General features: G+C 40.0%; 1 protein-coding gene across 2 annotated transcripts in view; it reads left to right on the forward strand.

Moving 5' to 3' along the window:
- Nucleotides 1-19,973, forward strand: part of RAI14 (retinoic acid induced 14) — a 134,000-nt gene that overhangs the window by 101,301 nt on the left and 12,726 nt on the right. The window contains exons 4-12 of one of the 2 annotated variants that reach the window (XM_073343703.1): nt 5,340-5,428; nt 7,888-7,952; nt 9,952-10,009; nt 10,892-10,962; nt 13,638-13,744; nt 16,816-16,994; nt 17,621-17,649; nt 18,640-18,726; nt 19,259-19,345. In XM_073343703.1, coding sequence (XP_073199804.1) covers nt 5,340-5,428; nt 7,888-7,952; nt 9,952-10,009; nt 10,892-10,962; nt 13,638-13,744; nt 16,816-16,994; nt 17,621-17,649; nt 18,640-18,726; nt 19,259-19,345 — 772 coding nt within the window. The remainder of the gene's footprint in view (nt 1-5,339; nt 5,429-7,887; nt 7,953-9,951; nt 10,010-10,891; nt 10,963-13,637; nt 13,745-16,815; nt 16,995-17,620; nt 17,650-18,639; nt 18,727-19,258; nt 19,346-19,973) is intronic. The other variant, XM_073343704.1, reaches the window with a different exon arrangement.

Genomic DNA, 19,973 nt, shown 5'->3' on the forward strand with positions numbered 1-19,973 from the left:
CAGAGTGGTAGCTGTGTTAGTCTGTATCAGCCAAAACAACGAGGAGTCCTTGTGGCACCTTAGAGACTAACAAATTTATTTGGGCATAAGCTCCAAATAAATTTGTTAGTCTCCTCGTTGTTTTATCCATCCTCAGTCGAATAAGATTGAACTCACTGGTCACTATCTCCTTCAACATTAAGTTAAAGCTCCTCATCCTCTCCTCTTACGGTACTGACTAGGTGTTCCCCTCCCCCTTACATTTTTGCTTTGATTACATCCTGTGCCTCTGTATGCTTTTCTGTATTTTATTTTTTCCTTACGTGGTCTGCTTCATGTAGTCTTTCACACAGCCTCATAGGCTTACAGTAGGCTTCCACCACATATGTCCACTCTTCTTTTTAAATTCCATTTTTTTTTTTGCATGGTCTTCCTCTGACCTTCCCAATAATGCCTGTGCATCTTTTTGGACCCAAGCTATGCCGTACGTCAGTTGTCAGATGTTGACTGTAAGTGGACTTGCCAGAGGTCATGGCCTAAACGCTCAAAAGTGACTAAGCTTTTGGTAGCCCTGATTATTGGGTGCCCAAGCTGAGATACCTTGAAAGACTTCCAGAGGACAAGTGCTCTGCGTTTTGTGAAAATCTGGCCCAATCAATGTGCTAAAGCAAAATCACTAGTCATTCCTCAAAATATAGGCCCCTAGCTTTTTAGATATAATCTGTAACACACTACATAAATAATATTGTAAAATCTCCACCTGGAATTGAAAAAGCAGTTAAAGATCTAGACACATCTGGAGAATCTGCCCTCTTCCTTGAGGTTCTTAAAGGGATCGGTAGGTATGCAAAGCCACACTGAACTCTTCAGTGAAGAATGAAAAATTGTAGCAAATTCAGCAGCTTCCTTCTGACTCTTGGGTCCTTTTTTTATTTGTAGTTTAAATATTGTTCTTTGCTGAAAACCTGTATGTGTTTACCATATAATGCCACAGAATGTAACAATATAAAAAAATTATCCTATGGGAATTTCTTTTGGCATTTCAGATTTAAAGTATCTGAAAACTTAAGTGTAGATAAAGATACCAGAGTTCCCATATGGAGGAGTGCTATGATCAGAGTGAATACCCACAGTATTTTCCCACAAATACTTGTTAGAATAATTGAATTTGCTTTGCCTGTGTTTGACTCCTTGATCAATTCCCATCAATATTTCAGCAAATAAATTTGCAAGCAGGAATGCTTTTGGAAAGAGTAAAATTTACTCAATTAGAATATTCACAATGCAAACTTAAAACATGTAAGTGTGAAGATTCACACCAGAAACCTGCACGATGGCTCAAATTCCAAAATATTAACTATCTGAGCGAACTACAAACTAAGAATTACTTGTAGGCATTCAGCAAATATTTTCAAATAAGTATAATTATAAAGAAACATAAGCTACTGACACAAAACTAGCAAACAGGTAAAACTTGTCAAATTATTCATTATGCATTATTCTCTCAGCTTTGATGATATTCACTTCATATCTGTTGTGAGTTTTTTCTTACACATGCAGATTATTTGTGTATGTTCTTCCCTCTTCCCTTCTCAGTTTTTTTTTGGAATGACTTTTCTATAAGTTTGATACATCTTCGCTTAAACTTACAAAATGAGAAGACTTCTTGATTCATTTACAGCATGCAAGATCCTGACATTCATGTAAGTGATGGCATGTGGCAGTGTGCTGTGTAAGTCATTTGCCCCAGTGAAGTGTTGCTTTTAGACATCTGGGTGCATTCTGCAGCCTGAAAGGGATTGCTTCCCCCCCCCCCCCCCCCACTTATTGATTCTTTCTCTGCAGTCTGTTTTTATCTAAATACAACAAAACTTTTTATTATGCATGTCAAGGTTCCTTCCCCACTCTGAACTCTAGGGTACAGATGTGGGGACCTGCATGAAAACCCCCCAAGCTTATTTTTACGAGCTTAGGTTAAAACTTCCCCAAGGTACAAACTATTTTACCTTTTGCCCTTGGACTTTATTGCTGCCACCACCAAGCGTCTAACAAATATATCACAGAGAAAGAGCCCGCTTGGAAACATCTTCTTCTCCCCCACCCTTCCCCCCCAAAATAAAAATCCTCCCAAACCCTACACCCGCTTTCCTGGGGAAGGTTTGATAAAAATCCTCACCAATTTGCATAGGTGAACACAGACCCAAACCCTTGGATCTTAAGAACAATGAAAAAGCAATCAGGTGCTTAGAAGAAGAATTTTAACTGAAGAAAAAGTAAAAGAATCACCTCTGTAAAATCAGGATGATTAATACCTTACAGGGTAATCAGATTCAAAACATAGAGAATCCCTCTAGGCAAAACCTTAAGTTACAAAAAGACACAAAAACAGGAATATACGTTCCATTCAGCACAACTTATTTTATCAGCCATTTAAATTAAACAGATCTAACTCATATCTAGCTAGATTGCTTACTAAGTTCTAAGACTCCATTCCTTTTCTGTTCCCGGCAAAAGCATCACACAGACAGAGAGAACCTTCGTTTCTCCCCCTTCCAGCTTTGAAAGTATTTTGTCTCCACATTGGTCATTTTGGTCAGGTACCAGCGAGGTTATCCTAGCTTCTTAACCCTTTACAGGTGAAAGGGTTTTTCCTCTGGCCAGGAGGGATTTTAAAGGTATTTACCCTTCCCGTTATATTTCTGACAATGCATTTGGGTATTTTCGTTACATTGGTGCAACCCTTTATGCAAACAGAATCTGGCTGTGAATCATAATGTCAATGATTTAGCCAAGTTGTTACTATGCAAGCGTTTATGGTTCTGACAAATAGTGTCCAAATGTAAACAAGCCGAATGTGTTCTTCGCACATTGTCTAATCTTGGGTAGCTAGGATCTCATCGGAGATTTACGTGAATGTGTTTTGATTCTGATTCAATATTGGTGAAATGTTATTGTATTAGCTAAATTAGAGGTGTTCGATTTTTATCCGTCTAGTCACTTCCCTCTCCCAATCATTTTCCCCAGAACACTGAGAAATATTTTATTCTGGAAAAATCTTGTTTATAAGATTCTGTTTATTGGTCACTTAGTACATGAGTCTTGCTTTTTATTTTAATATATAAATATATACCACCCTCTAGCCAGACATTCTTCTGATGTTCTTTAGCATATTTTCAGAAAGGCTTTAAATGTTTAGTTTGTTATTTGTGGCAGTGGTGGGTGCCGTGATGAATGTACAGGATATTTCTGTGTATCCCAAGGACAGTTTAAAGCCAGAGCAGTGCACTCCAAGCTTCTGGTACAGTGATTGGCAGTGCTGGTCTGGTGGGGGTGAGATGGTAGTTCCACATGATCTAAGATTCAGTCCAGCAAGCTGCTGAGCCCATGCTTAAGTGTTCTGCTAAAGTGATCCGCTCCTTCCCGGATCTTGTTTTTTTGGTTCTTTCATCTCTATTGAGATTCTTTTTGCCTTTTTTAAAGGCTGCAAATCAGTGCCCATTAGGATTTATTTTTGTCTGGTTTTGTGGGTACTATTCCCCATCAAGAGTATATAGTTATATTTTATGCTGGTGCCCATAGACCCTAAGCTGGGATTGGGTGGGGACCCATTGAGCTAGGTGCAGTACACACATGAAAGAAAAAGGTCCTGCCCCAAAGAACTTGCAAAATATGCTTATGATGAGAGATCAATGAAGAGAAGACAGTGAAGTGATTGTGTTTATTAGTAGCAATCAGAGCACTCAAGCTGTAGAGTAAAGACAAGACCACTAACGTAGGTCAGAGCCATGTTTTAAGGAAAGAAGTAAATGAACAATGAATTTAATCACAGACAAAACCGTAGTATAAACCACTTCCAATCTAGATCATTACCACCCACCAATTGTTAACCTTCATTAACTTCTCAGTAGAACCTTTAATACAATATTTGTATGTCCTCAGTCTGCATAGCTATGGTACATGCAGGTTAGCAGAGTGTAGTGTTGCTGTTCTGATGTCCTCTGCCAGAAACATCTGCAGAATTGTTGTCACTTCTCATATTTCCTGTGACACTTAAGAGTCCTAGTTGTCGACCAGGATCCCATGGTTCTCTGTCCAGATCTTCTTTAGTGGGCTGATGCCCACTTGGAAGCAAATCTTTGATGTTGGCTTCCTTTAAATATTAAAACTACTATCCAAAATGCAAACTCTTAAATACAGTAGTTGATATTTGGGAGGTGGGAGAAGAGACGATGATGATGTTAAATTGCCTTTTTGATCTTAGAAAATTTGTTGTTTTCATCAGATGAGGTCAGTAGTATTGATAGCAATCAAACTTTTAAAAGACCCTACCAAAGCTACTTACTATTGGAGTTTTGGTTTCTTTACAATTGCTAGCATACGTGCTTAAGCTGCCTCCATATCTCTCACTTGTAGTGGTTTGGGATTAGTTTGAACCGCCTTTGTCCTTTGGATTTGGGTTTTACCCCACAGCTTGTGGTCCTGAGAAATGTACAAAGCTATCTGAAAGCAAATTGTCGTCCAACGTACTCATCAACTTGGTACGCAGTCATTTTCTAGTAAAATCACTCAGAATACTGTGTCTCGTATGAATCATCTTTGTAGTCAAATTGCACATGCTATCCATTAACTCTTCCAGTTTTCAAAAGCCCCATTCCTCCCCCTTTGCTTCCCACCTTTCTATAGGTCACATAGCATACCTCAGTAAAAGCACATGGCTGCCTGTTCACAGGACAGTCTGTAAATCCTGAAACACCAGAGATGATGTGTGAAATGGTTGGATAGAACACAACTACTGCTGTCTACTCTGTAGTTAAGTCTTTAGCCATTACTTCTGTTGAATGGGTCTCTAGTGGCTGGCAACTTCCACAACTTCCTACTTTGCCAACAAGCAAGATAATGCATGGTGAAAAGCAAAACCCCAAATTAGAGTATGTTTATACCACAGTCTCGCAACTCTGCAATATCTGTGATCTTTCGGTAATTTATTGAGGGTAGATGAGCAGTACAAGTGTGTTATTTGCTTCTGCTTGAGGACGAGTACCAGTCCAGGCGTCACTGACTTGAGCTGGAGTCTTGCCACTGACTTCAGTAGGGCCAGGATTTGGCCATTAGTTTAGAAGTTGGATAGGAACTGTGCATAATGTACTTGGTTAGTAAGAAGTCATCCTGAGTAGAAGTATGAACATGGAAGGAAGATGCTTTTAGCTGTCACACATTCATTATTCACTTTGAGAACAATATACTTGGGGAATATTTGGAGGAGTTGAGGGATGCAAAATGGAAAAGCTGAACAGTTGGTTTACTAATGCTAATGGAAAAGAGATGTTAATAAAATCAGCTGAGTGTAAATTGTCTTTCAGTTTTCACCTGGCTGCTGCTAAGGGACATGCTGAGTGCCTCAGAATTATGATGACGCATGGTGTGGATGTCACGGCACAGGATGGTACAGGTACGTTACTATGAGCCTTTGCTACATGTTTTATGTAGGACAAGATGTAGGCTTAGTCTACACTACAGAGTTTTGCCAGCTGTGTCGGAAAGGAGTGTGGAAATAATCACCGCCCCAGCTAACCTAGCCATGCTAGCAAAAACCCCAGTGCAGGCACGGCTCTGCTGATAGTGCTTCAGCTGGCATAGCTAAAGTCATTCAAAGAATTGGCGTAGCTACACCAGCAGAACTCCTTCTGTCGACGTAGCTGCTTAAGCTATGCTGAAAAAGGCCCTGTAGCATAGACAAGACCAAAGTCGTGTTTTCAAAATGAGAAGTCTGTAAACAACATGTCACGTGAAATTATGCAGCTACATTGATTGTGAAAACTGGGTGACTGCTTGGACAGCTTGTATTTGTTAGGTGCTTTACTGCTCATTTGCATGCATCTTTTAGCAATTTGATTAAAGCAATTGCAGTATTATGCCTGCATACATAAACATACACACTGTTGGTGCCTTAACTCGTACTTCCAGTCTTGAAAATTTCAACCTCGGGTTTATAAAATTAAGCATGCTAGTGGACTCAAGACTGCAAAATAATTGATGGTTCTCCAACATAAAACCTGTTCTGAAGATATGAAATTAACAAGACTCTGCCTAGTTTAGGTAAAGATTTTTAGGCTTAACTTTGTGTATCCAGACTATTAACCCCATTAACTGTACTGGAATTGCCGCAGGGCATTTCCTGAGGATTGATGGCTGATGGTAGGAGCTGATTGCCCAAAGCAGAGCTCAGAGCTATTTAGCCTGAAGTGTTTCAGTTCTCAAGAAAATCCCTGTGCCTTTTATCATTAATACTTTAAAGAGAAAATGGGGGATAACTGGCTGAGTTTCTAATAGACTATGGTGTTTCGGTTGGGGTAAGTACAGAATGAATACTCTATGTTAACTAGCCAGTCCAGTTTGCCTGAATGACCCATCAATACTCCATCTCTCACAATAATAGGCTTTAAACATTGGGTGGACTAGATCAGTTTCTGACTAAAATACCTACTTGATGGGTTAGCTTTTTTGCACACAACAGAATACTTATCACATGTGAGAGGTGCTCTGTGATTTTGGAGGAAGAATTCAAATTACACATGCAAAATTGGGAGAGTGGTTAACTTTGAAACTGTAGGTGCATCATATATAAAATTTGACCCAAACTTTGTCACTTTATGATCCTGTTTTAGGACTGATTAATCCATTCATCATTTTGAATGGTGAGCAACTATTCTCTTCTGAGCTTCAAACTGATGCTTGTTTCAGTTTGAAGAAACTTTGCTTTGGTAGTCCTCTCTCATCCTCCATGTAGTACCACTGACCACACAAACAATGGCTCTTGAGCATCCGTATTAGACCACTGTCTCTTGGCCGCTTCTTTCTCCTCTTCACAGTTGGTATATGCTAACTTTTTTCTTTCTGACTTCCACGTTTCTTCCAGGGTTATATGCATAAAAGCTGATGAGGTATTGCAGTCTTTGCTTTTGTTTCTATAAACAGTATTGCATTGTTAGATAGTATTGATAACTGACAAATTGATAAAACAGGCACAAAAGGAGACTGCTGAGTGTATGTCCCTGGTGAGTGTGTTACAGGTCATCCCCTCTGCCTCATCTGCAGAGGATACAAGTCTGTTACAGCCCCAGCTAGAAGGGCCTGGCTTTTTCGCTCAAGGTGTAGCAGCTCCTGCTTTTAGCTCTGGATGTCCCTGGCTCAGTCCCAAGATGACAGCTGTCTCAAAAGCACTTGCTGAACATATCTGTGCAGCAATTCTGGAGAGCTCTAAGTGAGGCTGCATGCCTATAAAAGAGGGAATTACTTGTTTTCTCTAAATGCACCCAAATATTGTGATCTAGGTAGGATATTTTAATATGCCCATCTCTGTTGTGGTATCTAGGCAATGGTGAGCACAATATTGATTTTTAAAGAAACAAAAGTTACACACGCAGCTTCTTTCCCTTTGGTAAGAAAACATGAACTAGGGTGGTCGGACCAAATGCACCCTTTGGGCGATAGATTGACTTCCGTCCAGGTGGATTCTTACAGAGAACGGCCATACTGGTCAGACCAAAGGTCCATCTAGCCCAGTATCTTCCTGTCTTCTGACAGTGGCCAATGCCAGGTGCCCCAAAGGGAATGAACAGATAATCATCAAGTGATCCACCCTCATCACCCATCCTCATGCAAATCTTACATAAAGTTTGCATGGCCTTATACGTGTAGGATCATAAACTGGGATTATTTTGTGGCACCTGAACTGAACCAGTAGTCTCTACTTTTGGAATAAGACTTAATTGTCTTTAGTCTGGTGTGGAGTTGTCTTCTTTCCCCAGCCCCCTCTTTGATTCTGTTGGGGTGAGAACCGTACATAATTTCACCTTTGTGCAATTCATAATTATGAATATTTAATTTGCTTTGTTTTTATTAATTTAGGGCACACTGCTTTACATCTTGCAGCAAAGAACAGCCACCTTGATTGCATCAAGAGGCTTCTCCAGGTAAAGTAAAACGAAACTGATTTTTAGATCACTAACATATGTTCACTAGCTCTCTTGCACCACTGCTAAATGTGGCTCTTTTAGTTCGACCACTTGTTCCACCTAATCATCTGCACCAGAATCTTGCATTCTTGGTGTCCCTCAGCTTTAGGGCCCTTCTTCCCTGGTCTGCGCCCCCTGTCTAAATTGGGGAAGGATAGCATAATATCCTCATTGAGGTCCTTGGGTTTGGAACTTGTTTCTCCCACCCCCAAACCCACAGCAATCTCCAGGATGGATTCCATGTGCATTGCAAGGTCTACCCAATGTACTGCTCTTTTCCTAAGGTAGCAAGTAAAGAGGATTGCAGGCGAGGAAATCAACGTGACTGGCACAGTAGCCCTGCTTGCCTAGGAAGATGGTGGAATGTAAAGCAGCGATAACAGATTTGAGATGGAGGAAGTGACCGTAGTCATGGCACTTTGCCTCTGCTCGTTTCTTGAACAAATATTTAGAGTGTGCCATGGGTTGGGGGTTAGTGGGATGGACCTTGCAGGGGGAGAGAGTCAGAGGCATTAAGGGAAGATGGAGGACAGAATAGCAAAGGTAACCTCTGGCTGAGCCAGCAGAGGAGAGAGCGGGGAGTTGAGAATTAAGAGTGGTGTAGACAGGACCTGCAGATGGGAAGAAGTGGGGGCAAGTGGGTGATGTTGAAGGAGACAAGGTAATAGTTGGAAAGAGAGAATTTGGATATTGAGAGATGGGATCCAATAGTCAATGGCAGTTTTAATCGAACCAGTGATAGCATAGACAGTGACATCCAGCTGGTTATACTGCATGCAGTAACAGGTTAATTCAACTACCAATAGTGGATGGATGTGGGTGGGTGAGCATGAAAGTACCCATTCACTCACTCAGCTGCTACAGCAGCTAACTGCTTTGTTGGTTATGTATTATTTATCTCTTTGTAAACAATTAGAAACCAGTGAGAATGCAAGAAATTGGTAGCATTAGTTTGTTCATGCTCTGATCACACTCCTCTATTTCTTTGCGGACTTGCTTTACGTGATGTAAGCTGTTACAAATGTGAGGAAGGCATAAGATCAACACATGTCTTTGAAGTTGAGTTCAAGAGGACTAGATGTACATCTTAAATTTTAAATGTATTGGCTTCCTTTATTGAAGCTGATAATGTATTTGCAACTGAGCCCACTTACCCAGCAGTTTTGCTAAAGTTTATAGATAGATGTGCTGTGTTTAAAGGCCTGGAGCTAATATTTTTCATTTTAAAAACCAATTCTTTTAAAAATACCACTTTAGTTTAATGCATAATATTACTAAAGTTTTATGTGCTGAAAAATGCCATGTTAAAGAACTGTTAAGATTTATTACTTTAACTAGGTATGATGGTAAAAGTATTAAAGGAAAGCCAGGATTTTAAAATTATTCAGTTATGGCTTTTTGAAAAATCCTCATGAAGATAGATTATAATTGTATTTATTATCTTAATAGTCACTTCATTTAATATACCTAAAGATGAAGCATACATTTTCTTTAACAAAGACTGTAAATAATGTAGACAAACTGCATTATAAAATGGGTTTGTTTGTTTTTTTTTAATAAAATTTGGAGGTGGGGATTTTTTGTGAGTACTCTTTACACAAGACAGCCAGATATAGACTGTTCTGAATGTATAGTTTCCTTTATTCTGCAACTTTTGATCATCTTCATTGGCCAGGAGGGTTACGGGGTCATGTCTTCCTCCCAGGAGTGTTGTCTTCCATAACTCCAGTGTATGTGTTTCAGCAAGTGGGATGCATGCTAAAGTAGTTAGGATTTATTGAGAGGAAAACTATTCCTTCTAATGATTAACCCAGTGTTTATTGGTTTTTATGGCCTGGAACATCTGTGGTAGTTCATAAAGCTGGTTGTCCCAAGAGGTCATCCCTCTGTACTTGCAGCAAACAAATGCTTTGTGTTCTTTTATTTTTCTCTAAGCATTTTCTTCTTCTTTCTACAGTCTAAATGCCCAGCAGACAGCATTGACAACTCTGGGAAAACAGCTTTACATTATGCAGGTAACTTTTCTGTTGAAAACTTGTTATCCACTCTCTCATTCTGGCATTTACACAATCCTAGACATTCTCTTTTATGCTAGAGCTTGATAAATGTTATCACATAAATCCAGTAACTCCTTGTGTGATTTTCATGTTATGGCTGGAAAAGTAGTCAGCACCGCGGTAAGATACATTAAAGTAGGCTCTGCTTCTGTTTCCTCATAGAACTACATTTTCTTCACTTTTCTTTTAATTTTTTCTTATTTATAGCTTCTTGACATTGTTTCAGTGTGTCTGCTTTTTTTTAAAAAAAAAGTTACAATGAACTCCTTGCTTAAATCAATGGCATCTCAGTTTTACTGATTGTAGTGACATATGGCCAGTAGACTTCAGCGTTGCTACACTTCAAACAAGTGAATCAAACGTATTGCTTTTAAAATCATGTACAGTTAACAGGGGTACTCATGAAAGTGCCAAGAAAGGTGATATAATGTATTATGGGTCAAGTTGTTCATGTTTTTGGGCAAAAAGACTATCCTCTTATGCTACTCTGGGCTGTGATTACAAGTTTATTTTAAAATATAATTTGCTTTTCTCAATTCATGCTCTTTGTATTCTGCCCACCCTCGTCCTGCTTGGACGGTAAAAAAAGACAAATCAATTTGATTGGTTAGTTCTCAGACACTAACATAATGCTGCAGTCTTTGGTTTGCAAGAAGGCAGGGAAACGTCTAAATCTGCAAATGCCCTTTCAGTGGATTTTTTTAAAGAGAACCTCTAATATTTTTCAGTGTGAATGTTTGAGTTGAACTCTTTGATGCTTCCACCATTATACACTGGCAGTGCAGAGACAATAGACTTTTTAAAAATGGATTTAATTGATTTTTATTCATTTTTTTTCAGCTTCATGTGGCTGCCTTCAAGTAGTTCAACTTTTGTGTGAGCACAAATGCCCAATTAATATCAAAGATTTGGTATGTACTTTATCTCACTGAACGCTTTAAAATGGTTTTCCATCTTTCAATCTGGCAAACGTCTATTACAGCAGTTTCTAAGCAATACTTTTTCTAATTTCCCTTATTTCCTTTGTGGGGAAGTTGCCTTTACATCTGACCTGCTGGTGCACACCTGAAAGAGAAGTGCTTCACCACCTAATGCAAAAAAGACCAAACTTGCTGCTCATGAAAGTGAGGGATTTGTGCTAGCGGCCAGAAACCGGCATATGGCCTTGATCCAAAGCCCATTTGAATCTGCTGGAGTTTTTCCGTTGGCTCAGGTTGGCTGTGGTTGAGGCACATTATGTGGACAAGTCCTGACCAGCAAGTCTCTTCCTTCTGCTGCCTTATTACTTACTATTTATATTACCGTAGCATCTCGGAGCCCTAATCATAGACCAGGACCCTGTTGTGTTAGGCACTGTACAAACACAAAGGAAAAAGACTGTTCCTCCCCGCAAAGAGTTTGTAATCTAAGTATAAGACAAGAGACAACAGATGGATACAGACAGGTTGACAGAGGAATACAAGGAAACAAAGACAATATTGGTCAGCATAATAGGCTGTGGTGTCAGCAGGCCAACAGCCTAAGTGTTGTCAAGCTTTTTATAGGCTTCACAACTGATTAAAAGCTTGGTGCCTAATTCATTATGCTAATTAACCTGTCGAGAGAGTTGCTGGAAAACAGCTAAAGACTATCCCATCTCTAGTATTGAAGAAAATGAAAAGTCCCTCTTCTTTTATAGAGAAAAGCTGTCAAATGAGTGCCATAGAATCATAGAATATCAGGGTTGGAAGGGACCTCAGGAGGTCATCTAGTCCAACCCCCTGCTCAAAGCAGGACCAATCCCCAATTTTTGCCCCAGATCCCTAAATGGCCCCCTCAAGGATTGAACACACAACTCTGGGTTTAGCAGGCCAATGCTCAAACCACTGAGCTATCCCTCCCCCCTATATGTGCCAGCCCTTCTCTTTTCCCACATTTGTAAGGCAAAGGTGGCAGCTATAGTGAGCCCTTGCAAGTTAAATGTATCTTGAATTTGAGGTGGTGAATCATCTCTTGTGTAGCACAGATTATTATACAGAGGCATGTTGTAAAGCACACTGTGGACTGCACCTTTGTGCTTGCCCTGCTAACACACAACCCACTCCACATGTAACTTGTATATACTCTGGGGGTGCTGGAACAATTTTTATAACGGGGGTGCTGAGAGCCATTGAACCAAACTCTAAATTCTTTATATAATGGAAACCGCTTCAAGCCAGGGGGTACTGCAGCACCCCTAGTTCCAGCACTAATGTATATACACAGTGACACTGAATACTTGCTCATGTTGTTGAGTTTGGAATAAATGGTTTGCATTATCATGTTGGGGAGACTGATGTTCCCTGTTCCTCCTTATTAGCTGGAGGTAAGGGAAGCTCTTTGTGGTGGTGTGGAGTTTTTTGCTTTCAGTGGAAACATGCTATGTGGACATGAGGGTATGGTTAAAGAGTGCCCCAGGACTTGGCATGTCTTTTCTCTTGTGTGTGTGTGGGGGTGGAAAGAAATATGATGCTTAACCTTCTTGTAAAACTATTTTTTTTGTTTACGGACTAGCTAACAAGAGATTGAACAATGTATATCCATCTATATATCTTAGGCCCTTTTATTGCCTTGGCTGCCATTACCATAGCATCTGAGCACCTTTCTATCTTTAACGTGTTAACTTCACAACAGCTCTGTGAGCTAAAGAAGTGCTGTCTTCCCCATTTTATAGATAGGGAACAGAGACATAAAGACACTAAGTACTTTGCCCTAGGTCAGACAGGATATCTGTGGTGGAGCAGAAAATTGAACCCAGGTCTTCCAGGCTAGCACCCTAACCACTGGACCTCCTCCTTCTCTGAATCCATAGAGACATTGTGGATGGAGTCCACTTTTGCTGGCTGTACTCTGTATATCCTTTAAGGTTTCAGAGAAGTTAATTTAAAGTAGAGTAGCCACCATGAAATGTCCATGGACAAAACAAATCACTGAGTTGTACCCAAGCTTTTGAGGTCCTCCTATAAAATTATACCTTGCATGACAAAAGACTGGTGGCATTCCAGAGTTCAGGCATAAAAACACTCATGCATGCTGTCTGAATATAATTTCTCCAGTCAGAGAAACTTCTTCCTTCCCACCTGTCGTATCTGATATTGGGTCTATCACAAAACTTATACTTAGAATTTGTCTCACTTGAAGACTTATCTTGTCCTTTTGATTCTATTTACCTAATTCATGTTTAAACTCACCACTTATTGTGGAAATATTTCTTAAGAAATTAAATGATTTATCTAGGACCTTAGAGACCTGCTCTGACCTGCTGTAGAGTTAACCAAAGAGCAAAGGGAGAACCAATAACCAACAGCATTCCTAAAGCTGTGCTGATTGATATCTCTGTGGATGCTCAGGCAAGGGATTAAATTAAGCCAAATTACATTGCCACTTGTTTCATAACAAACAAAAGAAGAAAAATCCATGGTTTATGAAGGGGAAACTGGATATGCCTTACAATCCATGCTCTGTAGAAGGAAGGGTCATAATTAACGTTTAAATTAACTGAGGGTTGGTTTTTTTGGGGGGGTGAATGAATTCATTCTTGTTCATAGTTTCTTAAATGTGTTCCTAGGATGGGAATTTACCCCTGTTGTTCGCAGTACAAAATGGCCATGCTGAGATATGTAGACATCTTCTGGATCATGGAGCAGACATCAATTCCAGGGACAAAAATGGAAGGTACAACAAAATAGCTTTGTTGTATTAGTGAATTCCATGATATTGACCTTTTGAAATTAAGTTTTTTTTTCTTTTTTCATCATACTTCCCCAGAACTGTCATTAATAGTAAATGTTGACAATTGTATAAGAGGTTGTCACCTGGCTGTGAGAGAAGGCTTGGAGCGTGTGCGGAGAGTTATGGCTAAAGTAAAATTTGAAAGGGTAAATACATAGGGCCAGCTGGCCCCTTTAAGACAGTCTTCACACTTCCAGCGTGGTGTAAAATGGGAGAAAAACACACTTAAATATCCCTCCTACAAGAATCTGGCCAATAACATTCATATACAGTCTTTTGAAGGCTGCTTGGTTTTCTCCATTGGATTTTTTCCCATGTCTGGCTTGAGTCCACATTTCCAAGTTGGCTCCAATAACTACAAGACATGTTTCCAGAAGGATTTTTCCTGTCTAAAAGGCCATTAAAGTACTGTGATGATCAGATGCTGGAAAACTGCAAGAGAAGACACAACAAAGGACTCCAGGATGGAAGTGCTGGAACTGGGGTTATTTAGTTTGCAGAAGAGACGAGTGAGGGGGGAGTTGATAGCAGCCTTCAATTACCTGAAGGGGGGTTCCAAAGAGGATGGAGCTAGATTGTTCTTAGTGGTGGCAGATGACAGAACAAGGAGCAAAGGTCTCAAGTTGCAGTGAGGGAGGTCTAGGTTGGATATTCGGAAACACTGTTTCACTAGGAGCGTGGTGAAGCGCCAGAATAGCTTACCTAGGGAGGTGGTGGAATCTCCATCCTTAGAGGTTTTTGAGGCCTGACTTGACAAAGCCCTGGCTGGGATGATTTAGTTGGGGTTGGTCCTGCTTTGAGCAGGGGGTTGGACCAGATGACCTCCTGAGGTCTCTTCCAACCCTAATATTCTATGATTCTCTATAGCTGCACCATTTAGTAATACGTTGAATTTATAGGCTCATGATTTGTCAAAATTGCTTTTTAAAGAAGAGCATCCCAAGAGTATTTCCCCACTTTTTCTTTTTACAATTTTGTTGATGGAATTTACATTTTTTAAAAATGTTTGAACTGTTTTATAAACCAGTATTGAAATTGCCAGAGCAAAATGGATTGCTGAGGAGATTTGGCATTTACACATTGTAATGCACGATAAGATGATTTAGAGCACTTTACAGCATATGGGAAAAATAAGAGTTAGCCCTTACTTTGGACTGATACAGACTAAGTGCATTAGAGCAGTGTTTTGTTGTCAGCTTTTCTAAGAAAAGAAGAAAACTAGCCCCTTTGTCCAGTTGCTGAATGGCCTTGTCCTTGTTTTGAACCTACAGTGCTGTCCACTCTGAGAGGTCTCTCTACCTTTCGCTTACAGGCTTTCTGTTGACTCTATGGAAACTCTCTTGAAAGTTCATTGTCCACTTGTATGAGAGCATTTCACTCTTCAGTAGACAGCACAGTAGTTATATTCCTGCTCTTTTTAGAAAACAGTAATGGTGAATACAAGGGAGGAAGATGATACTAAATGAGAAACTCTGTTTTTCTTTCTGCCCTCTCCTCCTTGTATGAAGACTAGCTGAATGTATTATATATCTGATTTTGTGGCAATATGTATCACTAATTTATGTAAGCTCTCTTAATATGAAAAAATAAAAATTGGGATTGTCCAACTTGAATATCCTGTCCAAATTCCAGTTGGGCAATTACTCTAAAATCATCTCTGCAATTTCACTTGAATATGATATTCTTCACTTTCCTCCCTTCTACTACTATTTTAACACACTGCTGTGCAACTGCCATCTTTCCACCATGCTTCTGCCCCCAAGTGGTGAGTGAAAGGAGTGCTATAATGTTTTGACAAATATGGAAGGAAACAATTCATTGCCATAAAAAGAACAGGAGTACTTGTTGCACCTTGGAGACTATTTGATTTGAGCATAAGCTTTCATGGGTTACAGCCCACTTCATCGGATGCATAGAATGGAACATACAGTAAGAAGATATAGATAGATATAAATACACATACAGAGAACATGAAAAAGTGGAATAAGAGGCTAATTAATTAAGATGAGCTATTATCAACAGGAGAAAAAAACTTATGCTCAAATAAATTTTAGTCTCTAAGGTACCACAAGTACTCCTATTCTTTTTGCAGATACAGACTAACACAGCTGCTACTCTGAAAAAAATTCATTGCCATGATCGTGTTTGCCATTGTTCTTGTCTGTTCCTTTCAAAGCACAAACTAAAAAACACCAATCTATTAGACCTGTTTTCAAGCTGAGGGCAGCGTATTTTTCACAGGAGGGTAAACAAATGCTAGTATGCAGCAAAGTACTTTTGATAAAACTCTTCATCCCTGCAAGTAACTTGGAAGGATTTTAAAAAAATACAGTGTACTCCTGCTGCATGCAATCCACTATTCCAGGCTCTTGACACTGTTTGTAGGTTGCCTAGCCTTGGAGTTGGGATTGACTGCTAAATTTTTTTGTGGGATAACAAGATATTTTGGTTTTCTAGAGGAGATTTGAGCTGTCCTCCTTCACTGTGTGTCTTTTCAATTTATTTTGCTTTTTGGCTGAAATGAGTAAATCTCCATGACTGTATCTGCGTTCACTTAAAAGCAATGAGTGAAATGCAGCTGTATTCAAATAGATGCTCTTGTCCTGCACCATGACTCTCAGGGCTGTAGTTTGATCTTGGCTCTGGCATCTGACAGCCTTTCTAATCAGAAGCTGCTTCTGTGCCAGTTTCCTTTCGAAAACTGGACAGCCTGCTGATAAAAGCTGCTCATCAGGTACCTCCTCTTGGAAGTGCAGTGATGAGACTCAAGATGGAGCAAGGATCAGAATGCCAAATTCCTCAAAAAGGCCCTAGGGGTAGGGTGGGGGCTGGGGTGGGAGCAGGTGTGTGGGGAGAAATGAGGAGAGAAATTGTGCATGTTGATTTAAAAAAACAAATCTTGGATTTTATGGATGTTTGTCCATGACTCAGGATGTTTTTCCCAAAAAAGTTGTGACAGAGCTACTGCCCTAAGAGTAGAATCGTTACACTTGGGCTCTGTGTGTTTTCTCTAGAACTGCTTTGATGCTGGCTTGTGAAGCTGGCGGCCTTAACATTGTGGAAGCCTTGGTCAGAAAGGGTGCTGACTTCAGCCTTGTAGATGCCCTTGGACACGATGCCCTACATTACTCCAAGCTCTCTGAGAACGCCGGGATTCAGAGCCTCCTCCTGTCGAAGATCTCTCCGGATGCCGGTATGCGAGAGGAAATAATGTGTCAGTTTGAACTGACCTGATCTGTTTTCAACGAGAAGTGAATTTACTTTTTGCACTATCTTGAAATGTGCTAGTTCTTGCAGGTAATTAGCATGCTGTTTAACTTAGCACTGCACCCAGTTTGCGAGGTGCTTCCTAAAACACAGAAGTGATCCCTGCTCCAAAAAACTTGCCAGATAGTGTTCCAGGGGGCTAGTGGAGCAATAGGGAGCAGCTATGAGGAAGAGGAACAGAGGGAAATTACTGCAGTAACATAGCAAGGGCTAGCACACAGCATGGAGTTGGGCTTTTTATTCTGTGAAGGGAATAAATTAAAGTTCTTAGCTGGCTAATTTTGTTTACGCTTCCCAGTGATGGATGTCACGGGAGAGGCTCTAATGTAGAGAGGGGAGTGGCCTTGTGGACTCTTTCAAGAAGGGTATTCCAAGTATGTAGGCAGCATGAAAGAAATGCAGGAGACTTGTTGGAGAAGAAGTAGACAAATGGGATATCCAGGCTGGCATTGCAGGCAGTCAGGGTGGGGTGGGGCCATGCAAAGACATTATTGCTTTTTTTCTTAATGGTATTTAACATAAAACACTTTTTTCCCCCTCCCTGCTCTACAGATACGAAGTCACCAACAAAGCCAAAGCAGGTATTTGTCTCTCTCATGTTACTTGAAAATATTCAGACTATACAGGTCTGTGACTTCCTGTGAAAATGATAAATGGCATATGCTTAAAAGCACCAATAAATGTCACACTGAGATTTACCTGTAATTATAATGTTCTATAGTATGAATGTTTGAGTTGCTCATAGTAGAAGCATGTTGCAGAAATATATTGCTTTAATAGCTTTTTTCTCTTTTTTAAACTTTGCCTTTTACAAGATTCAGTAACCAATCAGCTTTGGGGAGGCAGGAAAAGGGTGCTGGGGGGAAGGGTGTGGTTCTGTGGTTAGGGAGAGGAAGCACAAACTCTTGTGGAAAAACTCAAGAGTTTGGGCCCCAAGACTGGACTTTCTCACACCTTGATTATGGAGACAGACAAAGGCAAAGCTTTTCAACAGGAAACAGATAGTTCAGGGTTACAAGGGGTATTGCTGGGATGCCCTTTGCTGGAGAGCCCAGTGGTGAAAATCCCACAGGTTGAAGCAATAAAAATGCCCTACTAGCACTTATTAGGGGCATAATATTTTGGAGGGTGCACACCCCATTAAAGTGAGAAGCCATGGAGTGACTGATTCAGGCGCTCCCCTTCCAGAAGAAATAGTTCTTTCATGCTATCCAAACACAAGAGTGGTTGACGAAGAAGAAGAAAAATGGCCATTCGTGGTCAGTTAACTAAGCTGTGAACGAATGATGTATTTGAGATTACTAGTAAATGCTAAACCTTTCATCAGCTTGTGCTTTTTCACTAAATCTTTGTTTTTGCTGAAGCATGAATTGCAAAGGGGGTGGGGGCCATCCTTGTCTTCAAGCATGCCTAGTATCTTGCCTACTATAGCAATGTAGTTATTGTGGAGAAGCTTGAATGAGACAAGGAACAAATTGCTCAAGTTATGTGGGGTTTTTAATAAAACTGCTTACTCAGACTTTACTAACCAAATTAACAAACCTCCATTCTCTGGCCTGTGAAACTTTCAGCATGACCAAGTCTCTAAATTAAGTTCAGAAAGAAGTGGAACTCCAAAAAAACGCAAAGCCCCACCTCCTCCTATCAGTCCTCTCCAGGTAAAGAAAAAGTCCAAGTTTGAACATTTTGATATTTGTAGTGGGATGGGAAAGATCCAGAGCACAATGTGAATGATGCTGGCAAAATCTGCTGTGTTATTTTATATGTCTGTCTCATGTGTTATGAGTAGATTTTTTCTAAGGTTAGGATGACATCTTGAAAACCCGTATTGGTTACAGTTATTAAGAAAGCTGCTAGAAATGTGGCATGGTCTAAAAGCTGCACATAAAGGTGGTCTCTTTTGATGAATGGCTTAAAATGCACTTCCACATACAGATAGCTGTAGAAATCTAATAAGGGGAGAGAGCAGGAAAGATATATAATATGGGATTTAATTACAGCTTAACAAATAGGTTATTAAACTGAAACATTGCTCATGTCTGGAAATAATGCATGTGTGCTGCTGGCTAAGAACAGCATTGAGTAATTAGGTTTGCTGTTTGGTGCTAACACAGAATTATTGCATATGTTAACCCAGGCAGTAGAACTCCCTAATATATATACACACACATGCACACACTTCTTTTTCAGTTCAGTGATTTGTCCTCTCCACGTTCAGCAACCTCAACTCCAATTGCTGGAAAAGGACAGGTGTTCTTCACTGAACAAGTATGCAAGGTATATTTACTCTTGCTGTTCTGTCATTTTAATAAACTTTGGCTGTATTTAAGGGGATAAAAATATAGAACTTTGATAATCCACATCAGTGACTGGGAGATCCACTGTGAATGGTTGAATTTTGATAAATAAATGGTTTATAATGTGCGTAAAATCAAAGGGCATATATTTTGTAAACTTATTTTGATATTTTCTTTCAGTAAATGTGGTGGTAATTCATAATAAATGAGTAAATGTTTTGCATCTTAACACACAGTAGCAAGTTATTTAGTGCTAACAAAGTGCCTGGCATGTTCATTACATACAATAAAGACAGTCCTCGTTCAAAAGATTTCATCGGGATGAGTAGCCACTTGCTACTGTGTGATTTCACCCTGTGTTATCGAAGACTGTAGTCCTTTGATGTTTTAAATATATCATACGCACTACATTGCATAATTTGGCGCATAGGCAAAGACTTTCAAAACTGCCTGCGGGAGTGTGGATGCCCAGATCACATTAATTTTAATGGGAATCGGGAGGCCAAATCTCTTAGGTGAATTTAGAAATCTGGCCCCTAACTTTTAAGGAATGTTGTTTGGAACAAGACATCAGACCCCAGAGCATCCATTCTGCAGGGCTTGACCTC

The sequence above is a fragment of the Lepidochelys kempii genome, chromosome 5 (genome assembly GCF_965140265.1).
Source record: "Lepidochelys kempii isolate rLepKem1 chromosome 5, rLepKem1.hap2, whole genome shotgun sequence".
Taxonomy (NCBI): Eukaryota; Metazoa; Chordata; order Testudines; family Cheloniidae; genus Lepidochelys; species Lepidochelys kempii.